Source organism: Brachyistius frenatus, unplaced genomic scaffold, assembly GCF_029030835.1.
Source record: "Brachyistius frenatus isolate BFR_SWC_R1_liver_20210118 unplaced genomic scaffold, ASM2903083v1 Contig_280, whole genome shotgun sequence".
Lineage (NCBI taxonomy): Eukaryota > Metazoa > Chordata > Actinopteri > Embiotocidae > Brachyistius > Brachyistius frenatus.
In genome coordinates, this window is record NW_027210879.1 from 337,026 (window position 1) to 364,866 (window position 27,841).

The 27,841-nt window shown below is 47.4% G+C and overlaps 1 protein-coding gene across 1 annotated transcript; it reads left to right on the forward strand.

Moving 5' to 3' along the window:
* The first annotated feature begins 12 nt into the window (after window positions 1-12).
* On the forward strand, window positions 13-27,632 carry pdxdc1 (pyridoxal-dependent decarboxylase domain containing 1). The gene is made up of 23 exons (XM_069721990.1): window positions 13-157; window positions 5,712-5,808; window positions 6,321-6,389; window positions 7,864-7,944; window positions 8,370-8,519; window positions 9,173-9,362; window positions 12,840-12,908; window positions 12,998-13,076; window positions 13,238-13,322; window positions 14,185-14,233; window positions 15,642-15,743; window positions 15,845-15,970; window positions 17,527-17,577; window positions 20,612-20,672; window positions 20,895-20,965; window positions 21,411-21,516; window positions 21,608-21,782; window positions 23,516-23,634; window positions 23,721-23,842; window positions 25,129-25,221; window positions 25,595-25,691; window positions 25,925-26,023; window positions 26,526-27,632. Exons 2-23 carry the CDS (start codon window positions 5,732-5,734, stop codon window positions 26,783-26,785), a joined length of 2,331 nt encoding a protein of 776 aa, XP_069578091.1. The 5' UTR covers window positions 13-157; window positions 5,712-5,731; the 3' UTR covers window positions 26,786-27,632.
* Window positions 27,633-27,841: the final 209 nt, after the last annotated feature.

Below are 27,841 nucleotides of genomic sequence, written 5' to 3' on the forward strand. Positions count from 1 at the left end.
TCGCGCGACTGGTCCAGGAAGTAAACTCCGGTTGTGTGTGTGCGACACAGAGAAAGAAATAAGCTTTAAATACGCGTCGAAATCATCAGCGCGGCGGTTTTTTTGGGCCACAAATTGTCAGCACGGACCGCAGAGCCAGCCAGGCTGTCAGTCAAAGGTAAGTGACGGAGGGAGCTCGGTGAACTGTGTGGAACAGCGTGCGTGCTGCTTAGCTCGTGTTGTTGTACGGCAACGACACGGTTTTAAAGTGAAGCAGAGCAGATGATGACATCACTGATGTGTCTGAAGGAACAGACAGATGATGACATCACTGGTGTGTCTGAAGGAACAGACAGATGATGACATCACTGGTGTGTCTGAAGGAACAGACAGATGATGACATCACTGATCAGACAGATGATGACATCACTGGTGTGTCTGAAGGAACAGACAGATGATGACATCACTGGTGTGTCTGAAGGAACAGACAGATGATGACATCACTGGTGTGTCTGAAGGAACAGACAGATGATGACATCACTGGTGTGTCTGAAGGAACAGACAGATGATGACATCACTGGTGTGTCTGAAGGAACAGACAGATGATGACATCACTGATGAGTCTGAAGGAACAGACAGATGATGGACTGCTGCTTCGATCCCTCCTCGTAACATGACACCTGCCATATGAGATAAAAACATGACGTGATGATAAGAAACAGTAATACTAGAAATAAAAGGTTAAAACAGGCACTGAAACTGGAATAATGGTACAATCCTCTTGCAGGTGATAATAAGAGTGACAGATGTACCATCCACTGAGGATCATCATAATATGAAGGCAGGGGCGGGTCCACGGATCTACGGGTCCACTGGTCCACGGATCTACGGGTCCACGGGTCCGAGGGTCCACGGATCTACTGGTCCACTGGTCCACGGGTCCACGGGCCCACGGGTCCACGGGTCTAAGGGTCAACTGGTCCACGGGTCTAAGGGTCAACTGGTCCACTGGTCCACGGGTCCGAGGGTCCACTGGTCCGAGGGTCAACTGGTCCACTGGTCCACGGGTCCGAGGGTCTGAGGGTCCACGGGTCCACTGATCCACGGGTCCACTGGTCAACTGGTCCACTGGTCCACGGGTCCGAGGGTCCACGGGTCCACTGGTCCACGGGTCCATGGGTCCGAGGGTCCACTGGTCCACGGGTCCGAGGGTCCACGGGTCAACTGATCCACTGGTCCACGGGTCCGAGGGTCCACTGGTCCATGGGTCCACTGGTCCACGGGTCTAAGGGTCAACTGGTCCACTGGTCCACGGGTCCGAGGGTCCACTGGTCCGAGGGTCAACTGGTCCACGGGTCCACTGGTCCGAGGGTCCACTGATCCACTGGTCCACTTGTCCACGGGTCCGAAGGTCCACAGGTCCACTGGTCCACTGGTCAACTGGTCCACTGGTCCACTGGTCCACGGGTCCGAGGGTCCACGGGTCCACTGATCCACGGGTCCGAGGGTCCACTGGTCCACGGGTCCACTGGTCCACGGGTCCGAGGGTCCACGGGTCCACTGGTCAACTGGTCCACGGGTCCCCTGGTCCACGGGTCTGAGGGTCAACTGGTCCACTGGTCCGAGGGTCCACTGGTCCACTGGTCCGAGGGTCAACTGGTCCACTGGTCCACGGGTCTGAGGGTCCACTGATCCACGGGTCCACTGGTCCACGGGTCCGAGGGTCCACTGGTCCATGGGTCCGAGGGTCCACGGGTCCGAGGGTCCACGGGTCAACTGGTCCACTGGTCCATGGGTCCGAGGGTCCACTGGTTCACAGGTCCGAGGGTCCACTAGTCCACTGGTCCGAGGGTCAACTGGTCCACGCGTCCACTGGTCCACGGGTCCGAGGGTCCATGGGTCCACTGGTCAACTGGTCCACGGGTCCACGGGTCCGAGGGTCCACTGATCCACGGGTCCGAGGGTCCACGGGTCCACTGATCCACGGGTCCACTGGTCAACTGGTCCACGGGTCCGAGGGTCCATGGGTCCATGGGTCCGAGGGTCCACTGGTCCACGGGTCCGAGGGTCCACGGGTCCGAGGGTCCACTGGTCCGAGGGTCAACTGGTCCACTGATCCACTGATCAACTGGTCCACGGGTCCGAAGGTCCACAGGTCCACTGGTCCACTGGTCAACTGGTCCACGGGTCCACGGGTCCGAGGGTCCACGGGTCCACTGATCCACGGGTCCGAGGGTCCACTGGTCCACGGGTCCACTGGTCCACTGGTCCACGGGTCCGAGGGTCCACTGGTCCACTGGTCAACTGGTCCACGGGTCCACTGGTCCACGGGTCTGAGGGTCAACTGGTCCACTGGTCCGAGGGTCCACTGGTCCACTGGTCCGAGGGTCCACTGGTCCGAGGGTCCACGGGTCCATGGGTCCGAGGGTCCACGGGTCAACTGGTCCACTGGTCCATGGGTCCGAGGGTCCACCGGTTCACAGGTCCGAGGGTCCACTAGTCCACTGGTCCGAGGGTCAACTGGTCCACGGGTCCACTGGTCCACGGGTCCGAGGGTCCATGGGTCCACTGGTCCACTGGTCAACTGGTCCACGGGTCCACTGGTCCGAGGGTCCACTGATCCACGGGTCCGAGGGTCCACTGGTCCACTGGTCCACGGGTCCGAGGGTCCATGGGTCCACTGGTCAACTGGTCCACGGGTCCACTGGTCCACGGGTCCGAGGGTCCATGGGTCAACTGGTCCACGGATCCGAGGGTCCACGGGTCCACTGGTCCACGGGTCCATGGGTCCGAGGGTCCACGGGTCAACTGGTCCACTGGTCCATGGGTCCGAGGGTCCACTGGTTCACAGGTCCGAGGGTCCACTAGTCCACTGGTCCGAGGGTCAACTGGTCCAAGGGTCCGAGGGTCCACGGGTCAACTGGTCCACTGGTCCACGGGTCCGAGGGTCCACTGATCCACGGGTCCGAGGGTCCACTGGTCCACTGGTCCACTGGTCCACGGGTCCACGGGTCCGAGGGTCCATGGGTCCACTGGTCAACTGGTCCACTGGTCCACGGGTCCGAGGGTCCATGGGTCAACTGGTCCACGGATCCGAGGGTCCACGGGTCCACTGGTCCACGGGTCCATGGGTCCGAGGGTCCACTGGTCCACGGGTCCGAGGGTCCACGGGTCAACTGATCCACTGGTCCACGGGTCCGAGGGTCCACTGGTCCATGGGTCCACTGGTCCAACGAGGGTCAACTGGTCCACGGGTCCACTGGTCCATGGGTCCACTGGTCAACTGGTCCGAGGGTCCACGGGTCCACTGGTCCACTGGGGTCCACTGGTCCACGGGTCCGAGGGTCCACGGGTCTGGTCCACCAACTGGTCCACGGGTCCATTGGAGGGGGTCCAACTGGTCCACGGGTCCCCTGGTCCACGGGTCTGAGGGTCAACTGGTCCACTGGTCCGAGGGTCCACTGGTCCACTGGTCCGAGGGTCAACTGGTCCACTGGTCCACGGGTCTGAGGGTCCACTGATCCACGGGTCCACTGGTCCACGGGTCCGAGGGTCCACGGGTCCACTGGTCCATGGGTCCGAGGGTCCACGGGTCCACGGGTCCGAGGGTCCACGGGTCAACTGGTCCACTGGTCCATGGGTCCGAGGGTCCACTGGTTCACAGGTCCGAGGGTCCACTAGTCCACTGGTCCGAGGGTCCACGGGTCCACGGGTCCGAGGGTCCATGGGTCAACTGGTCCACGGGTCCACTGGTCCACGGGTCCGAGGGTCCACTGATCCACGGGTCCGAGGGTCCACGGGTCCACTGATCCACGGGTCCACTGGTCAACTGGTCCACGGGTCCGAGGGACCACGGGTCCACGGGTCCATGGGTCCGAGGGTCCACGGGTCCACTGGTCCACGGGTCCGAGGGTCCACGGGTCCACGGGTCCGAGGGTCCACTGGTCCGAGGGTCAACTGGTCCACGGGTCCACTGGTCCGAGGGTCCACGGGTCCACTGATCCACTGATCAACTGGTCCACTGGTCCACTTGTCCACGGGTCCGAAGGTCCACAGGTCCACTGGTCCACTGGTCAACTGGTCCACGGGTCCGAGGGTCCACGGGGTCCACGGGTCCACTGGTCCACGGGTCCGAGGGTCCACGGGTCCACTGGTCAACTGGTCCACGGGTCCACTGGTCCACGGGTCCGAGGGTCCACTGGTCCACTGGTCCGAGGGTCCACTGGTCCACTGGTCCGAGGGTCCACTGGTCCGAGGGTCAACTGGTCCACGGGTCTGAGGGTCCACTGATCCACGGGTCCACGGGTCCGAGGGTCCACGGGTCCATGGGTCCGAGGGTCCACGGGTCAACTGGTCCACTGGTCCATGGGTCCGAGGGTCCACTGGTTCACAGGTCCGAGGGTCCACTAGTCCACTGGTCCGAGGGTCAACTGGTCCACGGGTCCACTGGTCCACGGGTCCGAGGGTCCATGGGTCCACTGGTCAACTGGTCCACGGGTCCACTGGTCCGAGGGTCCACTGATCCACGGGTCCGAGGGTCCACTGGTCCACGGGTCCACTGGTCCACGGGTCCACGGGTCCGAGGGTCCGAGGGTCCATGGGTCCACTGGTCAACTGGTCCACTGGTCCACGGGTCCGAGGGTCCATGGGTCAACTGGTCCACGGATCCGAGGGTCCACGGGTCCACTGGTCCACGGGTCCATGGGTCCGAGGGTCCACGGGTCAACTGGTCCACTGGTCCATGGGTCCGAGGGTCCACTGGTTCACAGGTCCGAGGGTCCACTAGTCCACTGGTCCGAGGGTCAACTGGTCCACGGGTCCACGGGTCCGAGGGTCCATGGGTCCACTGGTCAACTGGTCCACGGGTCCACTGGTCCACGGGTCCGAGGGTCCATGGGTCAACTGGTCCACGGATCCGAGGGTCCACGGGTCCACTGGTCCACGGGTCCATGGGTCCGAGGGTCCACGGGTCAACTGGTCCACTGGTCCACGGTCCACGGGTCCGAGGGTCAACTGGTCCACTGGTCCACGGGTCCGAGGGTCCACGGGTCAACTGGTCCACTGGTCCACGGGTCCGAGGGTCTGACTGAAAATAGTTCCATAGTTATTTTGATATTAGGTCTCAAGAAGCGGAATGTGTGTGTGTGTGTGTGTGTGTGTGTGTGTGTGTGTGTTTGGTTTGATTGACAGGCCTGGGGGTGCAGTCAGTTCTTATTGGCTGCTCCCCAGCTTGTCCAAATATGGTCCCTCCTGCTATTATTGTTATTGGCAGCTGTATATTCATCATGAGTCCGTTAGCATGCAGGTTCAAAGACCCACATGAACACCATCACGTTTAGCCTTGCTGATGCTCCAGTTATTCTTTTCAACATAGTGACATTTGAAATATAACTAATACAGGTGTGTATGTGTTGTCGGACCACTCAGCTGACCGCACATCACCTCCTCATTTACAAAGGAGATGCAGCAAATGGCTCTTAAAACTCTTCAAAAAAGAAATAGGCACACATGGTTATTGTTGTGGGGTTATTTAATCTTTTGAACTGTGACTGTTCCTGCCAAGGTTATAAAGTTGTATCTGGTACAATGTGTGATTGTGTTCATTCACAAAATCACAAAAGACACAACATCAATATGTCTGAGTGTGTGTGTGCATGTCCACTGCGCTGAAGCATTTTGTAATAATGGATTTTAAAATGATTGTCTGAACAACCATCTGAACTGTCTTCCAGCGCGTACACACACATCTTCCATGATGGTGGACTCAACACTGGCTCAGGTGGGAAACACCTTGAGTGAAGCCATGAGGATTCTGGGAGATGGACAGCGGTAAGATTAAACGTTGGTTTTTCGTATTCAAGTAATTAAGAAAAAATTGATGCTACAACAGTGATTTTGTAATGATCCTGTGATGTCACTGAAGGAAGAAGTAGGCTGTTCTTACAGCTTTGACACTCGGACTATTGGGCTTCTTCTCTTTACAAACCTTTGTAGTTTTTGAGATATTTACATCCAGTGTTTTCACAAGGAAGTACTAGTGAGCAAACCTGCGAAACATGTAAAGTGACAAAGGAGTCTATGAATGCATCATCATATGATACAACATGTAAAAAGACCAAGGAGTCCATGAATGCATCATCATATGATACAACATGTAAAAAGACCAAGGAGTCCATGAATGCATCATCATATGATACAATATGTAAAAAGACCAAGGAGTCCATGAATGCATCATCATATGATACAACATGTAAAAAGACCAAGGAGTCCATCATCATATGAAATCCTGAACTGGAGCATCGATACGTCTGTCAGTATGTTTGTTGTGTTCATCTGTTTAGGGAGTTGGAGGAAGGAAAGGAGAGATCACGATTCAGCAGAACCAGCATACCTGGACCCCTGCAGGGAGAGTAAGACACACACACACACACGCACTACACTACACACACACACACACTACGCACACACACACGCACTACGCACGCACACACACACTACGCACACACACACACACACTACGCACACACACACGCACTACGCACACACACACACACTACGCACACACACACACACACTACTCACACACACACACACACTACGCACACACACACACACACACACACTACGCACACACACACGCACACACACACACACACACTACGCACGCACACACTACGCACACACACACGCACTACGCACACACACTACGCACACACACACACACACTACGCACACACACACTACGCACACACACACTACGCACACACACACACACTACGCACACACACACACTACGCACACACACACACACACTACGCACACACACGCACGCACTACGCACACACACACACACTACGCACACACACACACACACACACTACACACACACACACACGCACTACGCCCACACACGCACACACACACACACACACACACACACACACACACACACACACACACACACACACACACACACACACACACGCACACACACACACACACTACACACACACACACTACGCACACACACACACACTACGCACACACACACATACACACTACGCACACACACACACACGCACGCACTACACACACACACTACGCACACACACGCACGCACACGCACTACACACACACACACTACGCACACACACGCACGCACGCACACACACACACACACACACACACACACTACGCGCGCACACACACACACACACACACGCACTACACACACACACACTACGCACACGCACGCACACACACACACGCACTACACACACACACACTACGCACACGCACGCACGCACGCACGCACACACACACACACACACACGCACTACGCGCACACACACGCTACGCGCACACACACACACACACACACACACACACACACACTCTCGGTAGAAAGCTTCTTGTTTTCCAGTTTCTTGTGATTTACAGCAGCTTTGTTCATCTCTGAACTGATGATCATCCACTCGGTGAAAAAACTGAGAACGTAACAGGTTTCTATAAAAAAAAACAAAAAAAACAGAAAACTTTATTGTCCATAAATTGGATTTTTCAATTCCCACAATGTCACATATCAAAATATATCAACATCATAAAAATATAATAACAGTATTTTTACAGTATGGTGTTCGAACTGTTACCATCTGAGTACTTCTTCCACCAGCCGGCTCTGTTTTCCTCATGACGTTGAGGAGGACCGATAACAACGAGTTACTGAGACCATGTTTGGTTCTTGGAGAGCTGACGGAGGACCCGTCTGTCAAGGATTTCAGGCTCACTGTACATTTTATATTAATTGTGGAAATTGTGAAGAGATTTGTTTTGCAGATGTTGAGGAGCTGAAGTCACTCGCTGTCCTTTGTGTCTCCTGTGCAGTGGTCAGGATGTTGTCACTATACTGCACCTCGTTCACAACCTCATTCATGAAGACGAGGAGGAAGGCAAGCCCAGCCATCAGTGAGTCCATTTAATCACAGAAACTAAATATTCTTTTCAATTGAATCCAAATTCATTGTCGGAAATCCTTAATTCATAATAAGCAAAGATTTCTTTGTAATTATATGTTAATACAAATTCTGATGCTTGTGGTGATTTTTGGACTTTAGGTGGTGAAGTTGTAACATTTACCCATAGTTCCTGTAAATAAACAGGTAATGCCTGGTGCACGGCTAATATAGAGGCTACTTATTGCAAATAACATCATGAGTGGACCGGTCACGAGAGGACAATATGCTACAACTAATGCTAAGCTAATGTAGTTTTACATTAGCTGAGTGTCTGAGTCCGATGAAGAGATGGAGACATGATAAATATCGATAGTGGAGGAAGTAGACAGCCCTCTGCAGGAAGTGTGTGATAAAGCTGCTGTTGGGCGTCTCCAGTCGGATGCAGAATGTGGGTGAACAGGGTCACATGGCGCTGCTGGGTCACAGCCTGGCAGCCTACATCTCCGTGTTGGACAGAGATCGACTGCGGAAGCTGACCACGCGGATCCTGTCGGACACCACGCTGTGGCTCTGCAGACTCTTCAGGTACTAACCTCTACTTCACCTGTGCATGTACAGAAATCACTGCTGCTAGTGTTGGAGACACTGTGAGCTGTAACATCAGCAGAACATCAGCTTACCATCACATCCATTATAGAGAGCAGCTATTTAGCCTTTCTTTAGCCCCCAGCTCTTTAGTTGAGGCTCAGCTCTGGCTGCCCGTACCTACAGTTCAATACCAGCATGTTCATTTAAAATAAAAATCAAAGAATACATATTAAAAATAGATCAGTAGCAGCAGATCAAGCCAAAAAGAGAAATGCTAAAAGAAAAGTGGAGGATTAAGACGAAGGCATAATGTGCAAAAAAGCCAAATGAAGTGCAGGAGTAAAAGTCTGTTACGACAGGCTTTCAGTTGCTGCAGGAATATTGATTACACCCAACACATCGTGTTTCTCTATCACTGTTGTCATTCTTTACTTTAGTTAGCCACAACTGGTTTATCTTGATATTTACATATTTGTTCACCTCCATATTTCTTAGTTCTCCTTTTTTTTGTCACTTTTCATATTCTTTGTTGCCTTTACAATATTATATCTAAAAAGACAAAGAAAAAACAGTTAATTTACAAAGTGAGAAAAATACATGTCAAAAGGCCGGCGGCATACAAATAAAATCCAAACCAATCTGTCTTTTAGGTATGAAAATGGTTCTGCCTGCTTCCATGAAGACGACAGGGACGGCCTTGTAAAAGTGTGTCGGCTCGTCATCAATGCCCGCTATGAGGAATATGCCTCAGAGGGCTATGCAATCCTAACCTCCAAACAGCCAGTCATCTACCAGAGCGCCTCCTGCAGGCCTGGTCTGGGACAGCACCTGTGCAGCCAGGTAGGAAGGGTGAAACACACTAACTCACAAACCAAATAACTCACCAAGATTAAAGCCCCAGTCTGTGAAAATTTTATGGAAGACAATGAGTTTTTTTTTTCCACCATTCAGGACTCCTTATGTACAACTCCATTCCCCAAAAAGTTGGGATGTTGTGTAAAATGTAAATAAAAGCAGAATGTGATGATTTGTGTAAAATGTAAATAAAAACAGAATGTGATGATTTGCAAACATATTAACCCATATTGAATTGATATATCAAACATATCAAATTCTGAAACTCAGAAATGTTATTGTTCTGTGAAATTACATCCTCATTTTGAATTTGATGCCAGCAACACATTTCAAAAAAGTTGGTACACGGGCAGCAAAAGACTGGAAATGTTGTTTAATGCTATAAAAAAAATAAAAAAAATAAAAAAAAAAATAAAAAAAAAAAACTCACAATTAATTAGGTTAATTGGCAACAGATCAATAACACAATTGGGTATAAAAAGAACATCCCAAAAAGACATAGTCTCTCAGTAGTGAAGATTGGGAGGGGCTCTGTGAATGACTGCGTTAGCAGATAGTTCAACAATCTAAGAATAATGTTCCTCAAAGTAAAACTACAAAGAATTAGTGGATTTCATCGTCTACGGTTCATAATATCCTGAAGACCTGCGCCGCCCAGCTGGCTGAGGTCCTACAACACCTCTTCAACCTGAGCCTGAAGCAGGAGGAGGTCCCAGTGCTGTGGAAGACGTCCTGTCTGGTTCCTGTCCCCAAGAAGAAGACTCCATCTGGCCTCAACGACTACCGACCGATTGCCCTCACATCTCATGTGATGAAGGTGCTGGAGAGGCTGGTCTTGGCCCACCTCAGGCTGCTGGTGAAATCTTCTCTGGACCCTCTACAATTTGCGTACCAGCCTCATGTGGGAGTGGACGACGCCATCATCTACCTGCTGCAACGAGCTCAGTCTCACCTGGATGGAACCGGTGACTCTGTGAGAATCACTTTCTTTGATTTCTCCAGTGCATTCAACACCATCCAACCACTGCTGCTGAGTAAGAAGCTGCGGGTGGTGGGGGTGGACACGTCCACCGTCTCCTGGATCAATGACTACCTGACTGGCAGACCACAGTTTGTCCGTCTGGGCAGTGTTCTGTCTGATACGGTGGTCAGTGGTACTGGAGCTCCTCAGGGAACTCAGAGTCCTGCCATCTGCAGAAGTTCTCTGATGACTCTGCAGTAGTGGGATGTATAAGGGATGGACGGGAGGATGAGTACAGGGCAGTAGTGGAGGACTTTGTGGAGTGGGCGGGAAGGAATCACCTGCTCCTGAACGTGGCCAAGACCAGAGAGATGGTGGTCGACTTCAGGAGGAAGGCGACGGCTCCACAACCGCTGAGAGTTCTGGGAGAGGAGGTGGACATGGTTGAGGAGTACAAGTACCTGGGTGTGTCCATCGACAACAGACTGAAATGGAAGACCAACATCAATGCTGTCTACAAGAAGGTGATGAGTCGACTCTTTTTTCCGAGGAAACTTCGATCCTTCAATGTGTGCAGCGAGATGTTGGAGATGTTCTACCAGTCTGTTGTGGCCAGTGCTTTGTACTTCGCTGGGGTCTGCTGGGGGAGCAGCATTGGAGCCGGTGACACCAACAAACTTAACAAACTGGTTAAGAAGGCCGGCTCCATCATCGGCTACAAACTAGATAGTCTGGAAAAGGTGGTGGGGAGGAGGACGCTGAACAAACTATTGTCCATCTTGGATAATCCTGTCCACCCTCTCAACCACCTGCTGCAGGGACAACGGAGCACTTTCTCTAAAAGATTCCTCCAGCTCCGCTGTCACAAGGACAGATACAGGAGATCATTCCTGCCCACTGCCATAAGACTGTACAATAACTCACCTCTGGCAAAATCCATCACACAACAAAAACACTGTTGACTGTGTTTCTTGGTTGCTTGTATATTGTATGTATATTATATATATAGATATATACTGTACCGTGTGTATAGATATATATATATATATATATATATGTTGACTGTGTTTATTGGTTTGTTGTATATAATATATATAGATATTTAATGTACTGTATATATACTGTATGTACTGTGCATTTTATATTTTATATTTATATTTTTTATTTTATTGCTTTTCTATTATATTATTCTATTCTATTATTATTTTTATTCTATTGTTTCTATTATTGCTCCTGTATGTATGCTGCTGTGGCGAAAAAAATTTCCCCTCGGGGATTAATAAAGTATATACCTACCTACCTACCTACCTAAAAGATTCAGAGAATCTGGAGAAATCTCTGAACACAAGGGACAAGGCTGGAAACCAATATTGGATGGTGGTGATCTTCGGGCCCTCAGGCAGCACTGCATTAAAAACACACTATTCTGGAGTGGAAATCACTGCATGGGCTCAGGAACACTTGTGAAAACCATCGTCTGTGAACACAGTTCATCGCTGCGTCCACAAATGATGTTAAAACTCTCCAAAGAAGAAACCAGATGGAAACATGATCCAGAAACACCGCCGCCTTCTCTGGACCGAGATCATTGAAGATGGACTGAGGTGAAGTGGACAACTGTCCTGAGGTCTGATGGATCACAATCTGAGATTCTGTTTGGAAATCATGGACGCTGCATCCTCCAGGTTAAAGAGGAGAGGGACCATCCAGCTTGTTATCAGCTCAGTTCTAAAGCCAGCATCTGTGATGGTACAGGGATGCATTAGTGCACATGGCATGGGTAGCCTGAACATCTGGAAGGAAACATTAATGCTGAATGATACTGTACTGTATATACATCCAGGTGCAAATCTGGCCTCCTGCAGTCCAGCACTATCACCCATTGAAAACACTGGCACATCATGAAATTAAAAATATGAAAACAGAGAGACTGAACTGTTGAGAAGCTGAAATCTTATATCAGCACATATCAGGGACCGCATTTCACTTTCAAAACTCCAGAAACTGGTCTCCTCAGTTCCCAAAGGTTTCCAGAGTGTTGTTAAAAGAAGAGTTGATGCAGCTCACTGGTGAACATGATCCTGGAACAACTTTATAGAGACGTGTTGCTGCATCAGATTCAAAATGAGCAGATATTCTCATAAAAAACACAACAAATTCTGCTTCAACATTTGCTCTTGTTTTTGGTCCATTTTCCATTAAATATGGGTTTACGTGATTTGCAAATCTTCATATTCTGTTGATATTTTCATGTTACAGTTTTTTTTTGGAAACAGGGTTTTACCAAGAGACAGGTAGTCTTGAATTTAATGTATCTAAAAAAGATTTGGTAGCACTACTAGTATTGTAGAGGCATTGTCAGGCCAACTCCATGAGGAATGTACAGTATGTGGTCTCATATAATGTCTTGATATTAATAATCACTCACAAACAGCGAACCTCTTGTATTTCTTCCAGTTGAATATGTAATAGAAAGTGATTTTCAGTCTCTGTGTCTTCAGCTTGGCCTGCCTCTCTCCAGTTTGTGCACAGTGCCATGCAACACCATCTTTGGATCACAACACCAAATGGTAGGACAAGACCGATATATACACATACATACATATCGGATAGTTAGAATGACTATGACTTCAACTCCGATCCTGTTTGTCACTGTCAGGACGTTGCCCTGTTGGAAAAACTCATCAAAGAAGACATAGAGGCCGGGAAGCTTCCTTTGCTGTTGATTGCTAATGCAGGTGAAGGGCTGTCACAGTTCAAACAGTGCACTTTGTACCATGCTTGCACGAGTTGAAGATAACACATTTAACAGTAGATATGCAGCATATACAAATTCTTTTTTTAGCAGTTAAAATTTGTGAATTTCAGCTTGAAGTAATTCTGTGTTGTTTTTTCCCAGGAACTCCTGGAGCAGGGCACACGGACAAGTTGGGTCGTTTGAAGGACCTGTGTGATCAGTACAGCTTGTGGCTTCATGTGGAGGGGTGGGTCCGTTCTGTCACCTGGTACAATACGTGGTGTGAAAGGAAAACACTTTTTTTCCTGAGAGTAAGATGTGCAGATGGATTTCAGTCTCTTATCTGTGTTTTACAAAGAGCCATCAAAAACAGGTCAGAGACAGTTCCTGTTGGGCAAAGCAAAGAGGAGAAGAGGTCACAGATGTGGGTAACGAGGTGCCGGGCGACGATTGTGTTGTTGCTCCAGCAAACAGGAGGTGACCAAGTCAAACCTGGAGGGAAGCGGAGCTCCGGCTGTTTGTGCTCTCAGCCAGTTGCCACTGGACATGTTTCCTCTGCTTCTCCAGTGTTTCACACTGCCAGCAGTAACTAACTCCTTGAACTCTGTGTTTTGTTGGGTTTTTAAGATAATTAATCAAATTACTTGTGGTAATTAATGAGTTATTTTTCACTCCTCCTCCTCCTCCTCTTGACAGTTTGACAGATCACAGCTTGCAGTCTGCTTTTTTGTTTTTACAAACTAGTGACAGCTTTCTTCCTCTGCCTCCCTGCTCAGCCTCAACATCATGTTGCTGGTACCTGATACCTGACACTGGTATTGGTACCATGGTATCACCAACCAGCCACCCACCTCCTGGCAGCAAAGCAGAAACACATATTTTCCATTTAAAACTGATATGAACTTCATTTTTAACATTAACTCATCAGAAAGTGATACAGGATGCAGTTCATCACTGCTGTGATTCCATCTTAAAATTCTATAAATGCAAATGAATATGGTAATAATTTTAACTTTTAGCCTTCAGATTTTCTTGAGTCTCTTATAGCTATTTCAGTTTCACTACTACTGTAGTTTGTATTCATTAGAATGTTGTGTTTTGTTTTTCAGGGTCAACCTGGCAACCCTGGCACTGAGTGAGGTCACCTCTGCAATCATGGTAATCTCATGTTTAAAAATATCATCATCTGCTTCCCTTTATTCTGCTGATAAACACACAACACAAACAGGACCAGGTCAAAACGGAGTACATGGCTGAACCCTCACCGCACGTTCATTACAGAAGGAAATGCAATCTAGTGTTGCCTTAACGTGTGTGTATAACGTGTGTGTATAACGTGTGTGTATAACGTGTGTGTATAACGTGTGTGTATAACGTGTGTGTAACGTGTGTGTATAACGTGTGTGTATAACGTGTGTGTATAACGTGTGTGTATAACGTGTGTATAACGTGTGTGTATAACGTGTGTATAACGTGTGTGTATAACGTGTGTGTATAACGTGTGTGTATAACGTGTGTATAACGTGTGTGTATAACGTGTGTGTATAACGTGTGTGTATAACGTGTGTGTATAACGTGTGTGTATAACGTGTGTGTATAACGTGTGTGTATAACGTGTGTGTAACGTGTGTATAACGTGTGTGTATAACGTGTGTATAACGTGTGTGTGTGTGTATAACGTGTGTGTATAACGTGTGTGTATAACGTGTGTGTATAACGTGTGTATAACGTGTGTGTATAACGTGTGTGTATAACGTGTGTGTAACGTGTGTGTATAACGTGTGTGTATAACGTGTGTATAACGTGTGTGTATAACGTGTGTATAACGTGTGTGTATAACGTGTGTGTAACGTGTATGTATAACGTGTGTGTATAACGTGTGTGTATAACGTGTGTATAACGTGTGTGTATAACGTGTGTATAACGTGTGTGTATAACGTGTGTGTATAACGTGTGTGTATAACGTGTGTGTATAACGTGTGTATAACGTGTGTGTATAACGTGTGTGTATAACGTGTGTGTAACGTGTGTATAACGTGTGTGTATAACGTGTGTGTAACGTGTATGTATAACGTGTGTGTATAACGTGTGTGTATAACGTGTGTATAACGTGTGTGTATAACGTGTGTATAACGTGTGTGTAACGTGTGTGTATAACGTGTGTGTATAACGTGTGTGTATAACGTGTGTGTATAACGTGTGTATAACGTGTGTGTATAACGTGTGTGTAACGTGTGTGTATAACGTGTGTGTAACGTGTATGTATAACGTGTGTATAACGTGTATGTATAACGTGTGTGTATAACGTGTGTGTATAACGTGTGTGTATAACATGTGTATAACGTGTGTGTATAACGTGTGTGTAACGTGTATGTATAACGTGTATGTATAACGTGTGTGTATAACGTGTGTGTATAACGTGTGTATAACGTGTGTGTATAACGTGTGTGTAACGTGTGTGTATAACGTGTGTATAACGTGTGTGTATAACGTGTGTGTAACGTGTGTGTATAACGTGTGTATAACGTGTGTGTATAACGTGTGTATTTTGTTGGTCCTCCTGCAGGCAGCCACCAGGAGTGACAGTGTGACTCTGACTCCGGGGCCGTGGCTTGGACTCCCCTCTGTTACTGCTGTCACCCTCTACAGACATGAAGATCCAGCGCTGGTTGGCTTTTATCATATGCAGACTATAAAAGTGCATGTTTTGGTGTCTTCTGTGTCATTTTTTTGTTTCCCTGTCTGCTGGTGTGAACGTTTGTGTTTCAGTCTCTGGCAGCAGGTCTGACCTCCAGCCAGCCGGTGGAGAAGCTGCGAGCTCTTCCTCTCTGGCTCTCGCTGCAGCACCTCGGCCACAATGACATCGTCCAGAAGATCCGACACGCCACGACTCTGGTGAGCATCCTCACAGGAACTCCTCCTGAACCAGACTGCTTTTCATGCAACTTGTTAACAGACTTTTTTCAAAGCAGTATTTTGACTTGTGAAACAAATGTTGGTGATGTCTCAGTGAAGAACAACTCCGTCAGCTGGAGCAGCACCAACATGTTTGCTATAAAAAGTGTCTGTTATTGATTTTCTCGCCTCATGCAGTTCACCGAGCTTTAATCAGAGGCTCGCACAGCAGCAACTCATTTTATGATAATGCAGCCAATACCCATAATTCCTAAAATAATACAAAACAGCTACAATATTTATACTTGAGAGAATTTTTAAGAGAATTTCTTGAATGTCATATGCAATTAAATTCTTAATTTGCTGCTCCTCCCTCACCTAAACAAGAAAATGATCTATAAATATTTACAAAATCTAAAAAAAGAACTTGAAGAAATGAAAGTATTGTGCACGACGCAGCAGAGAGCAGTAGTCTGGTGTTCTCGACTGTTGACCCTGAAGTGCTATATGCATTATTCAGATAACGGTGACAATTAAAACAGACTTTACCCTCTCACTGATGTATTTGGCTGCTTTTGGTGAATTGTTTTTGGATAGACCAGTGAGCTGGTGTGATTAAAAAAGGAGAAAATGAATCAATCTGGCAACAATAATCTGCTCCCTTGTGTTGAGTGTGAACAATGACATTGATTTTTAATCAAAACTGATGAATTACAGCTGCAGAATTGATGAGCAACAGACTGGAGGGACTCGTAGGGATAAAGAGATCAGGAAATGAAATGGGAACATTATTTTTCTTCCATGTTACTATTTGTATGTATTTAACATAGAAGTGGACCAGTTCTGGTTTCAGGCTAGCTGAGTGGAATTTCTAAGCTGCACTCACAAAATGGTGTTTTTTTGGTGTTTCTGGTCAAAGTGTCTCTTGTCTCGACGGTGTCCGGCCTCCGGGGCTCCCATCGAACACCTCGGGTGTATTAACAGGACTTATTTCATGTTTGAACTGGTTCAGCCAAACAACAGGAAGGCACAGTGACTGTTGAAATTCAGTGAGGTTGCAGGATTTGGTACCGCTGTGCCCATATGTGGACCAGAACCAAACCTGTCTTGTAACCTGAACATAAACAGTTATGCATTTTAGCTTAAGAAACCAACCTTGCTATTGTGTCACAAACAGGTTCTTTAGCTGCAAGTCTAAAACTTTTCGTGGCGAGTTGAGTTGGACGTGAAGGGTGAGATGGAGGAGACGAGTGTCTGGTGCTGCTTTACTTGGATCCACAGCAGGACGACGCACACACAGCTCGCTGCTAGATTTAAAAAGCTTTCAATAGATAAGAGCAATGCAATGTCAACTGACCTCCACGTGGCTCAACACACGGAGGGAGGAGGAAGTTGTGTTTGTACAGCCATGCTAACTCTATACTCACCTTCTCACCTCCTTCTCAGAAAAAACTGATTTCCAAACAGATTTGACTATTTGATTTAAGCATCGAAGGTTATTACATAAGAGCTTTGAACTCCTATTTTGCTCACTTGACCTTTATCTCTCTCCACAGAGCCAGCAGCTCCTCCAGAAGCTCAAATCTCTGGCCTCCATCAAAACCTCGGTAGGTGCCGTCTTCATGTTCTGCATCGATGATAACATCATGTCGACCATAATAAAAAGCTGTCTGCTCAGACTTTAGATATTTTAGTTTAGCACAGAGCGAGACGCCTCTGAGGAGAATCAGTGAAAATGAATTCAAACTTAGTAGTAATTTGTATTTTACCATCAATCATCCAAACGTCTGACAGATGCCACTTTCAATAGTGCTGTGCACATCTGACTCTTCAGTGCACCACCTTCAGACAGACAGACAGGAGACTGACAGACAGACAGATAGGAGACAGGCAAACAAACAGACAGGAGACTCAGAGACAGACAGACAGAAAAAAACAGGTTTAATGTAGAAATATGATTTGCCTGATTGACAGTTGAGTGGATCAGAGTCTCTTCGTGTATTTCTGAGTAACACGAGGTTGTGACAAACGAAGAAACGACTAACTTGAAAAAGAAAACCCGTTTGTGTTTGTAGGACGTTAGAGACAGAGATCTCTCGTCGAGGCTTTGAGAATGGTAACATGAGATTTATACTGAAACAGACTTGTTCACTGGCATCATATCTTCACTGACATGTAATAGAATGGAAATTGAATATGTGGATTTGAAGCATTGTTTATGAACACTACTGTAATCCAGATGCAGTGAGCAATCCCAGGCATCTATGTTAGTGCTTTCCAGTGTGTAGCTGTGGCTGTAGTCAGTCTGGGTTACCCTGGTTACCTTGGTTACCTTGGTTACCTTGGTTCCAGGGCGTGGTGGCGTCCATCCCGCCCATCTCCGGGGCTTCACTGCGGGACGTTCTGGGCTCTCTCATGCTCTCTATTGTAGGTGGGACCAGGCCTCTATCCCTCACAACTCCTTTCCTCTCCCCCCCTGTCCTCCCCTTTCACCCCCTTTTTTTTAATCTCCCTGTCACTTCTGACCATTTTCCTTCACCTACATCAGCTCAGCAGTATTTGGGTCTCCATTGGCTGATGGACTGTTCACTTCTTCCTAATTATTTAGGATGTGGACCATTCAGGCATGTTCTTTGAGGTACTTCAGTGAATGCCTCGCCACACACGTTTTGTTGCCTTTGAAAGAAAAATACAAGGGTCATGAATAATTAATGGTGTGTCATGTGCTGTTGGATTCCAGTACTTCCTTTAATTGAACAACCAAATACCTGGAAATTAATTAATTAGACCACTGACGTCACTAAAGAATCCATTTGTAAAAATGGATGTCCAGATCAACCTGTACTGGATGCAGCTGTAGGGCCTGGTTCTGGTTCTGGTTCTCTGGTGTCGAGATGGGTGTTGCTGGTTGGGTTTTGTTAGTTACAGCTTGTTCTTAGCAGTAAATGCTGATTGTATGTCTTTGTTGGAAGATGATCATTATTTAATGCCCATCCCTACCTAGTAATAGACTAACCCAATGTTGTGTTGGGAAGGTACTCCTCCTTTATTCAACTTCTTATCATTTACATTGATAAGAGCTCTCCTTTTCCTCTCGATGACAACATATGTTTGTGCTTCATCACACAATTCGAGGTATTTTTCCTACGTGACCTTTCCGGCTTGTTTTTTTTTTTTTAACTATTCTTGACTACTTGAACCTTCAGTTAAAGTATGTTTGTTGATTCCTGTCTGTGATGTGCTGCACATTTTACGTACTGACATTTTTTTAGTCTTCTTGGAAGCATTCATTGTTTTTCACTCACTTGGATGTCATGGAAGGACTTTTGAAGAACCAAAAAAGCACCTGAGTTCAGACTGTCTACTTTCACACCTCCAAACCCCACCGAGGTACAAACCCCACCGAGGTACAAACCCCACCGAGGTCCAAACACCACCGAGGTCCAAACCCTGAGGTCCAAACACCGAGGTCCAAACCCCACCGAGGTCCAAACACCACTGAGGTCCAAACCCCACCGAGGTCCAAACCCCACCGAGGTCCAAACACCGAGGTCCAAACCCCACTTAGGTCCAAACCCCACCGAGGTCCAAACACCACCGAGGTCCAAACCCTGAGGTCCAAACACCGAGGTCCAAACCCCACCAAGGTCCAAACCCCACCAAGGTCCAAACACCGAGGCCCAAACCCCACCGAGGTCCAAACCCCACTTAGGTCCAAACCCCACCGAGGTCCAAACCCCACCGAGGTCCAAACCCCAACCAGGTCCAAACCCCAACCAGGTCCAAACCCCACCGAGGCCCAAACAAAACCGAGGCCCAAACCCAACCGAGGTCCAAACACCACCGAGGTCCAAACCCCACCAAGGTCCAAATGAATGGATAAGCCCATTACAAAAAGCTTTTCAGATGCTATTTATTCTGATCCAACAATTCCTTTGTTTAAAGCGTATTGAGGCTTTGACTCCAGGCCTGGCCATGAAATAACCCGTTTTCTTTTATATACATAAAATATTGTTTTTCTCATGTTCTAAATTGACACAGCACATGCTTGTGAATTATTCATGACCTTCACGTCAACACTCCAGGAAATAGCCTTCATTTCAGCCCCACCCAGGCACCCCGCTTGATGTAATTGTAGTTCCTGTCTAACGGTTCAGAAAATGAAAACAAATGGACCATGTTTCGCATTATTGTGATCGAAACTTTACTGAATTAATTCTGTTTGATCAGCGTAGCTCAATTTGACTCATGATAATCAGGAGACTCCATCTGTTACACTCCAAACCACAGGTGTGTCCAGGTGCTGCCAGCATCAATAACCTGGTTGCATGGTCCATGGACTTAAAATATGATGTATTTATTCTAATTAAGAGTCACCTCAGGTGCTGTTGCAGCCCGTTCATGTTTCCAGCCAGATGTTCTGAACTGGAGCGCTGGCGTTGGTTTGATCCGCTGCATGCTGCCGACAGGAAAGAACTCGTTTCCCATCCCGAGCTCTGTCCATAACATTCAGGAGGCACGGACACAGCGACCCTTTGATACGTGTTCCCATCACCCGCTGATGCTAACTGTTTTGCATGTTATCAAGTAGAGCGCATGATAAGAACATGCTGCAATACCTGATCTGTGTGTGTCCAACAGGTGGAGAACGAGCTCAACTCTCCGGTGGTGCTGTTCAAGTTCGCCCAAGAAATCAGTGCCGGTAAGATTTTCACATTAATGAGCACTTCTATTGACATAAAGGTAGAATTATACTGAATTATACTGAAGCAATGATTCATCCTCTTCCTCATATATATATATATATATATATATATATATATATATATATATATATATATATATATATATATATATACATATATATACATATACACATCAATCATAGTATATTGACATATTGCTGCTTCCTTTGTGTTGTTAGCGTCCAGCGGAGCTTTAGTCGAGGGTTTCGGTGCCGGAGAGAAAGACGTCCTCGATGCCTTCAACCGATGGGTGAGTGTTTAATCACTGACCGTGGAGCAGGTAGGAACTAGTAGGAACTAGTAGGAACTAGCTATGAGCAGAGATAACGTCACGGTGGCATGTAGGCACAAGTTATCCTACGCCAGGACTACTGTTGAGCACTGAAGACAGGTTCCCACTTGATAACCGTACTGAGATACTGAACACACTCACCTGGTTACCAACACTTTGGACCAGGGAGTTCCTTCCTTTAGTGTGTGTGCATAGCATGAACAATGTTAGCATGAATAGTGTTAGCATGGATCGTGTTAGCATGTCTTGTATTAATGATAATTAATAATATTAATAATTATAATAATATAATAATAATAATATAATAATGATAATTATTGGAAGCTGAAGAACTTTTTAGAAATTAGCCTTTTTGTGGTTCTGTTGTTCTGCTGACTGACATCAGATTGTTGTTGCGGTGCAGCTGGGTGAGCAGCTGGCACAGCTGGTTCCCTCCAGCGGGGTGGAGGTGGTGGAGCTGGAGGACGAAGGCACCTGTGTTCGCTTCAGTCCTCTCCTCACTGCTGCAGGTAACACTGTCCACATGTAGATAGTGGAGCTGTACAGGATGGACCGGTGACAGGTGGAGGACATGACTCACCCCCCCCCCTCCCCCACCAGGTCTGGGCACCCAGCAGCAGGATGTGAAGGACCTGGTGGAGAAGCTGGCCGACCTCGTGCCCGTGTTGTGCTCCACGATGTTCCTGAGACCGGACTTCCGAGAGGAGATCCAGCGCTCCTCGGCGTCGCTCCGCTACGTGGAGGACCTGAGCTGGCCGGGCCTGGGGGCCGTCCGGTAAGTTCTGCAGAACTTCATCACCGTGATCCGTTTCAGTGGTGGAGGATCAAAGTGATCTGCAAACAGGATGAAGACGAGGTCCTGGGACTTTGTCCATTCAGTGTCCATGTGCTCTGTGGACTTGGAGAAGTCTTCAGCCGGGCTCCTCTTGTGGGGTTCTTGTGGGGTTCTTGTGGGGGACAGCAGCAGAACCGGGTTCCGGGTCATTGCATTTGGTTCCCGTACAACCAAAGTGAGAGTTAAGTCCGTATCCTCGGTGTTCAGGCCTGACGTAGTCCGAGACCCTCCGGTTCCCTGGACGGAGTCACGGTGCCGTGAGGAACCGACCTCAGAACCAGCTGTCCAACAGGAGTGTTGATCATCCGGGAGGAAGACGAGGACTCATCCTCTTCCTCAACTGAGCCTGAGTCCAGACTGACCGTTTACACACTATTTCTTTTTACTTTTAGTACGAACTGCAGTTTCATGTTTACAATTAAGAAAAACTATGTCATCATAAAAATGTATCTTGAACTTTGACCCACTTTGTCGTCTCCATCGCCATCTGTAGTTTGAAGTGAGAAGAAAAAGGATGAGGTTTAGAACGAGTACGCTTCCTTGTAATGCCTCTTCTTCTTTTTGTGGGCGGAGCTTTAGCGCCACCAACTGTCTCGGCGGCTCAGTCCGTGTGACGTATCTCCCGCTGCAGGGGATTGTGGGTTAGAACATCCAGAGTAACATGCTAATGCATGCTTCATCGGACCGTGACAGCACCTGTCAGTCTGAGGCCGCGGTTCTCTTTCTGAAAACGGTGTATTGCTCTCCGGGCCGGGACGGAGCGCCGTCCCTCTGGGGGGCTCTGCATCCGAAGGGAGCTCGGAGTGCAGCCTTTCCTCGAGGTGGTGATCGGGATGCTTCCAGGGAGACCCGGCGTGCGCCCGGAGCCCGCCGGAGGCATCGAATCTGATGCGGCCTGGGACGGCTTCGGCATTTCCCCCGGAGAGCTTGGAAACGCTGCTGAGGGAGCTCTGCGCTAACCTGATTAACCTGTTGCCACCGCGACCTGAGAAGAAAGGTGGGCTCCAGCTCCACGACAACTCTCAGCTGAAAGATGTCTCTGATCTACTGAAGGAACTCCCGGGTGTGCAGTCGGCTTCCAGAGTCCAGAACGCATTCGATATTATCTCTTGGTTTTATCTTTGAACATCTGACAGGAGAAAGACTCGGCTTCCAGGGTTACGTATGCGAGTGGCGGGCCGAGACCGGGTGTCTCCACCCCCGGCTCAAAGTCAGGCAGCGTTTAGGTGGAGATGGTTGGGGGGGCACTTCCCTGGTCAGGACGAAGGCCCAGACCGGGGGGGTCGTTTTCCTCCACCGGGAGGTCCGTGGGCCGACGAGAGGTCCCGGCAACCCAAGATGAAGGAGATCACGCTGCAGATTTTGTGATTGATAGATACTCGATGTAAAGAAGACAAGTAACTGGTAAAAGTTGGAGGATGGAAGAACGCAGACCGACACACGTTCTGAATTCACAGGCCGATAAATAACTTCAGCGAAACCAATTATTGAACCCGAGACAGCGAAGAGAACTCGTCTGGTTTTACTTCAGATCACGTCACCGTTGTTTTCCCGAGCAGCGACTCCCAACCTTTACATAACTAACGTGGCCGCCTTCGTTCTTTTGAAAATGTTGGAACGACGTGCTGCTCGGTCGGTTTGAAACACGGAGTGACGGATGTGTTGCTGTTCAGGTTCGAGCCGCAGGCTGAAGGGATGGATGAGAGCAGGAGGAAGCTGGAGGTGGAGAAGATGAACACCGAGCTGCTGAAGAAACTGCAAGAGCTGGACAGCGACATCATTTTCTCCACCGGTGAGCAGCTCTTCACATCCGGAAGACACGACGTCCGGCATTCGTCCGACTAAATCTTCTCTTCTCTTCTCTTCCTGTCTTCCCAGGCCCCGAGTTCGGGACAGAGGAAGACTGTATTTTCGTCGGCATGGTGACCGAGGACGTTGATGTTTCGGAGCTTGTGGACACTATCGCTGCTCTGGGGAGAGACATGGAGGAGAGCGGGAGGGTAACTGCTTCATTTATTTTACAGGATACATAAAGGTTGTTTAACAGCCACAAAAAGGTTAGAAACGATTTAATGAATGATTGAAATTAGTCGTTAGCTTCTCACCAAATTCTGAAAAAGTCATTGCTGTAGTTTCATTTATATATTTATTGTTATACTTTCACCGTATCTTTAAATAGAAAGTGAATGGATAAAATATTTATGTTTCACAAAAAGTCTCCAAGTTTAATTACATATATATATATATATATATATATATATATATATAAGCATCAGCCAACATATTTGAATTACACCAGAAATATTTTAGTTAAATTATCTTCTCATTGAATTTTACTACTGTAGCTCCCTCACATTTGTTGGAAATCTTTTATTCCATTATCATACCTCATGTGAGCAGTAAAAGAAGAGTCAACTAATTATCTTTTGATCAGACCACACAAAGGCCGTTACAATAAAAAACATAAGAAAAACAGTTATAGACGCAATTCAGAATAAATAAGATGGAGATAGAAATAAATAGGTAAAAAGTATTCAATGGAAAATCTTAATTAGCTGCTTTTCAAACATGTCCACAGATTCAATGTTTCTGAGACTCGACTTCAAAAGTATGTCTGCTTCATGTTTAAATCTGGAGCGAGGAACAACCAACAGAATCTGATCCCTGAACCTGCTGCTGTTTTCAGGATTCACACTTTGCTGGACTCTAAAAATAATCACAAAGAATATTTAATTTTATGGGAAGTCAGTAAAAAAGATCAGGATTGGATTTACTCAAGATATTTATAGTGACCAGGTCAAAAACAAGAAAAAGGAGTTGCAATATCTAAACATGGTGAGATAAATGCCTGAATAATCATCTCAATCTCAGCTAGACGCTCAACTGGCCCATGGTTGGAAAGATTTGGCAGCTGGAAGAAGAAAAAATAAATCAAAATTAGAGTTTAATCAAGGTATATTTGAATAAATCCGGTTCAGAGATTTATTGTTGTAACCATGCTTGTTTTCATCTATGAGAAACATCAAAGAAAGGAGCGTGCAACTGGAACATTTTGTTCGATGTAAAACAAGATATAACAGCAGTGAATTGAATGCAACTATTAAAATATGGCAAATATGAAATAAATCTCTGTGAATAGTGAGACATAACTCAGACAGGATATTGCCCCCCTCCAGGAAATATGTCACCGATAATTCACTGATAATAAATCAATGTATCAGAATACCTCCAGCTGTTGTTGTCATCACAATACATGTAGAAACAGGTGTGATTTATTCCTGTGCAGCTGTTGGAGAACATGACGGAGGTGGTGAGGAAGGGCATCCTGGAGGCGGAGCTTCAGCTGCTGAAAGCCAACGAGGAGAAACTCCTGGAAGAGGTGTGTGTGTGTGTGTGTGTGTGTGTGTGTGTGTGTGTGTGTGTGTGTGTGTGTGTGTGTGCGTGCGTGTGTGTGTGTGTGTGTGTGTGCGCGCGTATGCGTCTGTGTGTGTGTGTGTGTGTGTGTGTGTGTGTGTGTGTGTGTGCGTGCGTGCGTGCGTGCGTAGTGTGTGTGTGTGTGTGTGTGTGCGTGTGTGCGTCTGTGTGTGTGTGTGTGTGTGTGTGTGTGTGTGTGTGTGTGTGTGTGTGTGTGTGTGTGTGAGTGAGTGCGCGTGCATGTGTGCCTGCATGTCTCTCTATCTCTCTGAATGCTTGACCTCCTGTGTGTGTGTGTGTGTGTGTGTGTGTGTGTGTGTGTGTGTGTGTGTGTGTAGGGGATGTTACGACAGCTCCCCCTGGTGGGCTCGGTGTTGAACTGGTTCTCTCCAGTTCAGAGCTCCATTCAGGGAAGAACCTTCAACCTGGCTGCAGGTACTTTGTGTTGCTGTCTATTGGTTCATTATAGTCATTGTATTGTTATCAGTCGTGTCAGCTAAATAAATATATACACAGATAAATAAAATGTCATGTCTATTGTCATCCCCGTACATTCATTAGTTTGATATATTGTATGTTGCTACGTACAGGCCTGTCTGTCAAAGTATTTATATATTAGTTTGTGTATTTGAAACATACATGTGCATAACACTGGTTTGTGTTCCGAGGTTCCCTGGATTCAACAGAGGTGACGTACTCCACCAAGGCCCAAGCAGGCCGCCTGCCTCTGCAAGACACAAACACTTCCTCCTCCAAAAGACTGGCAGGTAGGACCGCCGTAATAAACCCATCACTGACCACACAACGTTCTCAATACAAGCTGTGTTCAAATCTCAAATCAATGAATTTACTCTCATAGCTCACATGGTAAATTCAGCATGTCCAACTCTCACTTTCTCTTCTTGAAAAGAAATTGTGTTTTTATCCAATAATCATTTCCAGTTTCCATTTTTTGACCAATGTTGAGCTCATGCGAGTGAAACTAAAGTTCTTCCAGCAGGAATTTCCTTTTGAAAGCCTCTCAGTAAAGTAAGTCATGATGGCTCATGCTGTAGTGTCGGTGCAGGAAGTTGAACTGAGCGAGCGGACTGCGACGGCCCGGCGGGGTCGGCCGTCTGGCTTCAACAAGGTCTTCTCCTCTGTTGCTTCGTGATACCGAGTCAGTCCTAAAAAGCTTGCAAGCTGATGTCTGTCCCATTTTGGCGAACATGAAGTTGTTTTTTCCTCTGTGAGCTGTATCTGACACACATCCCACCCTCCGTGTCCCAGGTCAGAGGTTATTCCGGCGCCCGGGGGCCAGCTCAGACTCCGTGAGTGAAACCAGCTCCGTTGGACCCGCTGAGGAGATAACCGGGGAGGAGAGCGTCCTCCCTCCGACCTCTTCGCCTGCACCGGACGCACAACATCCCGCTGAAGTCTCACCGGAGAAAGTCCCGGAGTCTCCCGAGCTGCTGCACACTCAGGTAGAGGAGGAGGAGGAGGAGGAGGAAATGCAGCCGCAGGGCCAAGAAGACGAAGAGCAGAGATAGGACGCTCGTTCTGCAGGCGTCCCCCAAAACCGTCCTCCAAATGAAGCGACCTAACACGTGTCATTATCTCTTCCAGCTTTGATGGGAAAAGCTGAAGACGTTAGATTTGGCTGGTTGTCTCTGCCTTATTTGTTCCAGGACAGTTAACGGAAACATCCACCCGTCAATATTCTTCCACTGTGAACTCAGTTCGGTGCATTTCTACTTCTGGAGTGTTTTAATACGATCGTTTTTCGCCCGTGGCTGCAGCATTGTGAGAAATCGGTTCTCCCACATCTTTTTAGAACTTTTTCAACCCCTCCTAAACACACATAAACTTGAGTATGTTGCTTTTATTCCAAAGTGTATTGAGGTACATAAACATGTGTTCGTATAATGAGCCGTTGCAGGTAATAACTACTGTCTGTTGGTGTTTTTAGGTCGGCGAATAATCTTCTGCTGTCAAACTGCTTTGTAGCTGCACTAAAGCAAGTGTGACAGTTTTAAGGTCCTCATGACAGAAAAGAGTTGAGCATGAACTGCTGCCCTGCTTCGTGGTGCTTCACACTGCTCGGCCTGTCAGATGATATATTGGGGAGACCTGCGGCATTATAGAGCAGTGGAGGAGCCTTATTGCACAGATTTTGATTTTAACTTTAAAAAGTTATTGGCCAATGCGCCAACTATTTGAACACTGAACTGGAAATGAAGCAGCTCAATAGTGAGGTGATTACTTCTGCAGTTAAAACATTTACACTCCTCACTGTAAATAGTCTGCACACATAATATATATGTAACTCTCAATTACTCGTTCATTTATGATAAAATGAGTCTGTATAGAAAGATTAGAACATCATTGTGTATTTAATTTTTTTTTTTTTTTTTAAAAAGCCTACTGATAATAGAAGTCACCTGCATACAGGCTTCAAGCACTCCTTCATATCTGCTCTCCCACAGAACACCGTGACGGGGCATCAGAGGAAGAAGAAATCTTATAATAAAGTGGGAATATTTTACAAAGGAAGTCCAAACATTGAGAAAATTATTTCACAATTTTGAGAAAAAAAAAAGTCACAG

Bases quoted from the DNA above. Each gene is read 5' to 3' on its own strand.
- pdxdc1 (XM_069721990.1), top strand. From the start codon at position 5,732: ATGATGGTGGACTCAACACTGGCTCAGGTGGGAAACACCTTGAGTGAA. The intron at 6,390-7,863 runs GTAAGACACACA...TCTCCTGTGCAG, and splicing joins CCTGGACCCCTGCAGGGAGA to TGGTCAGGATGTTGTCACTA. The intron at 25,692-25,924 runs GTACTTTGTGTT...TTGTGTTCCGAG, and splicing joins AACCTTCAACCTGGCTGCAG to GTTCCCTGGATTCAACAGAG.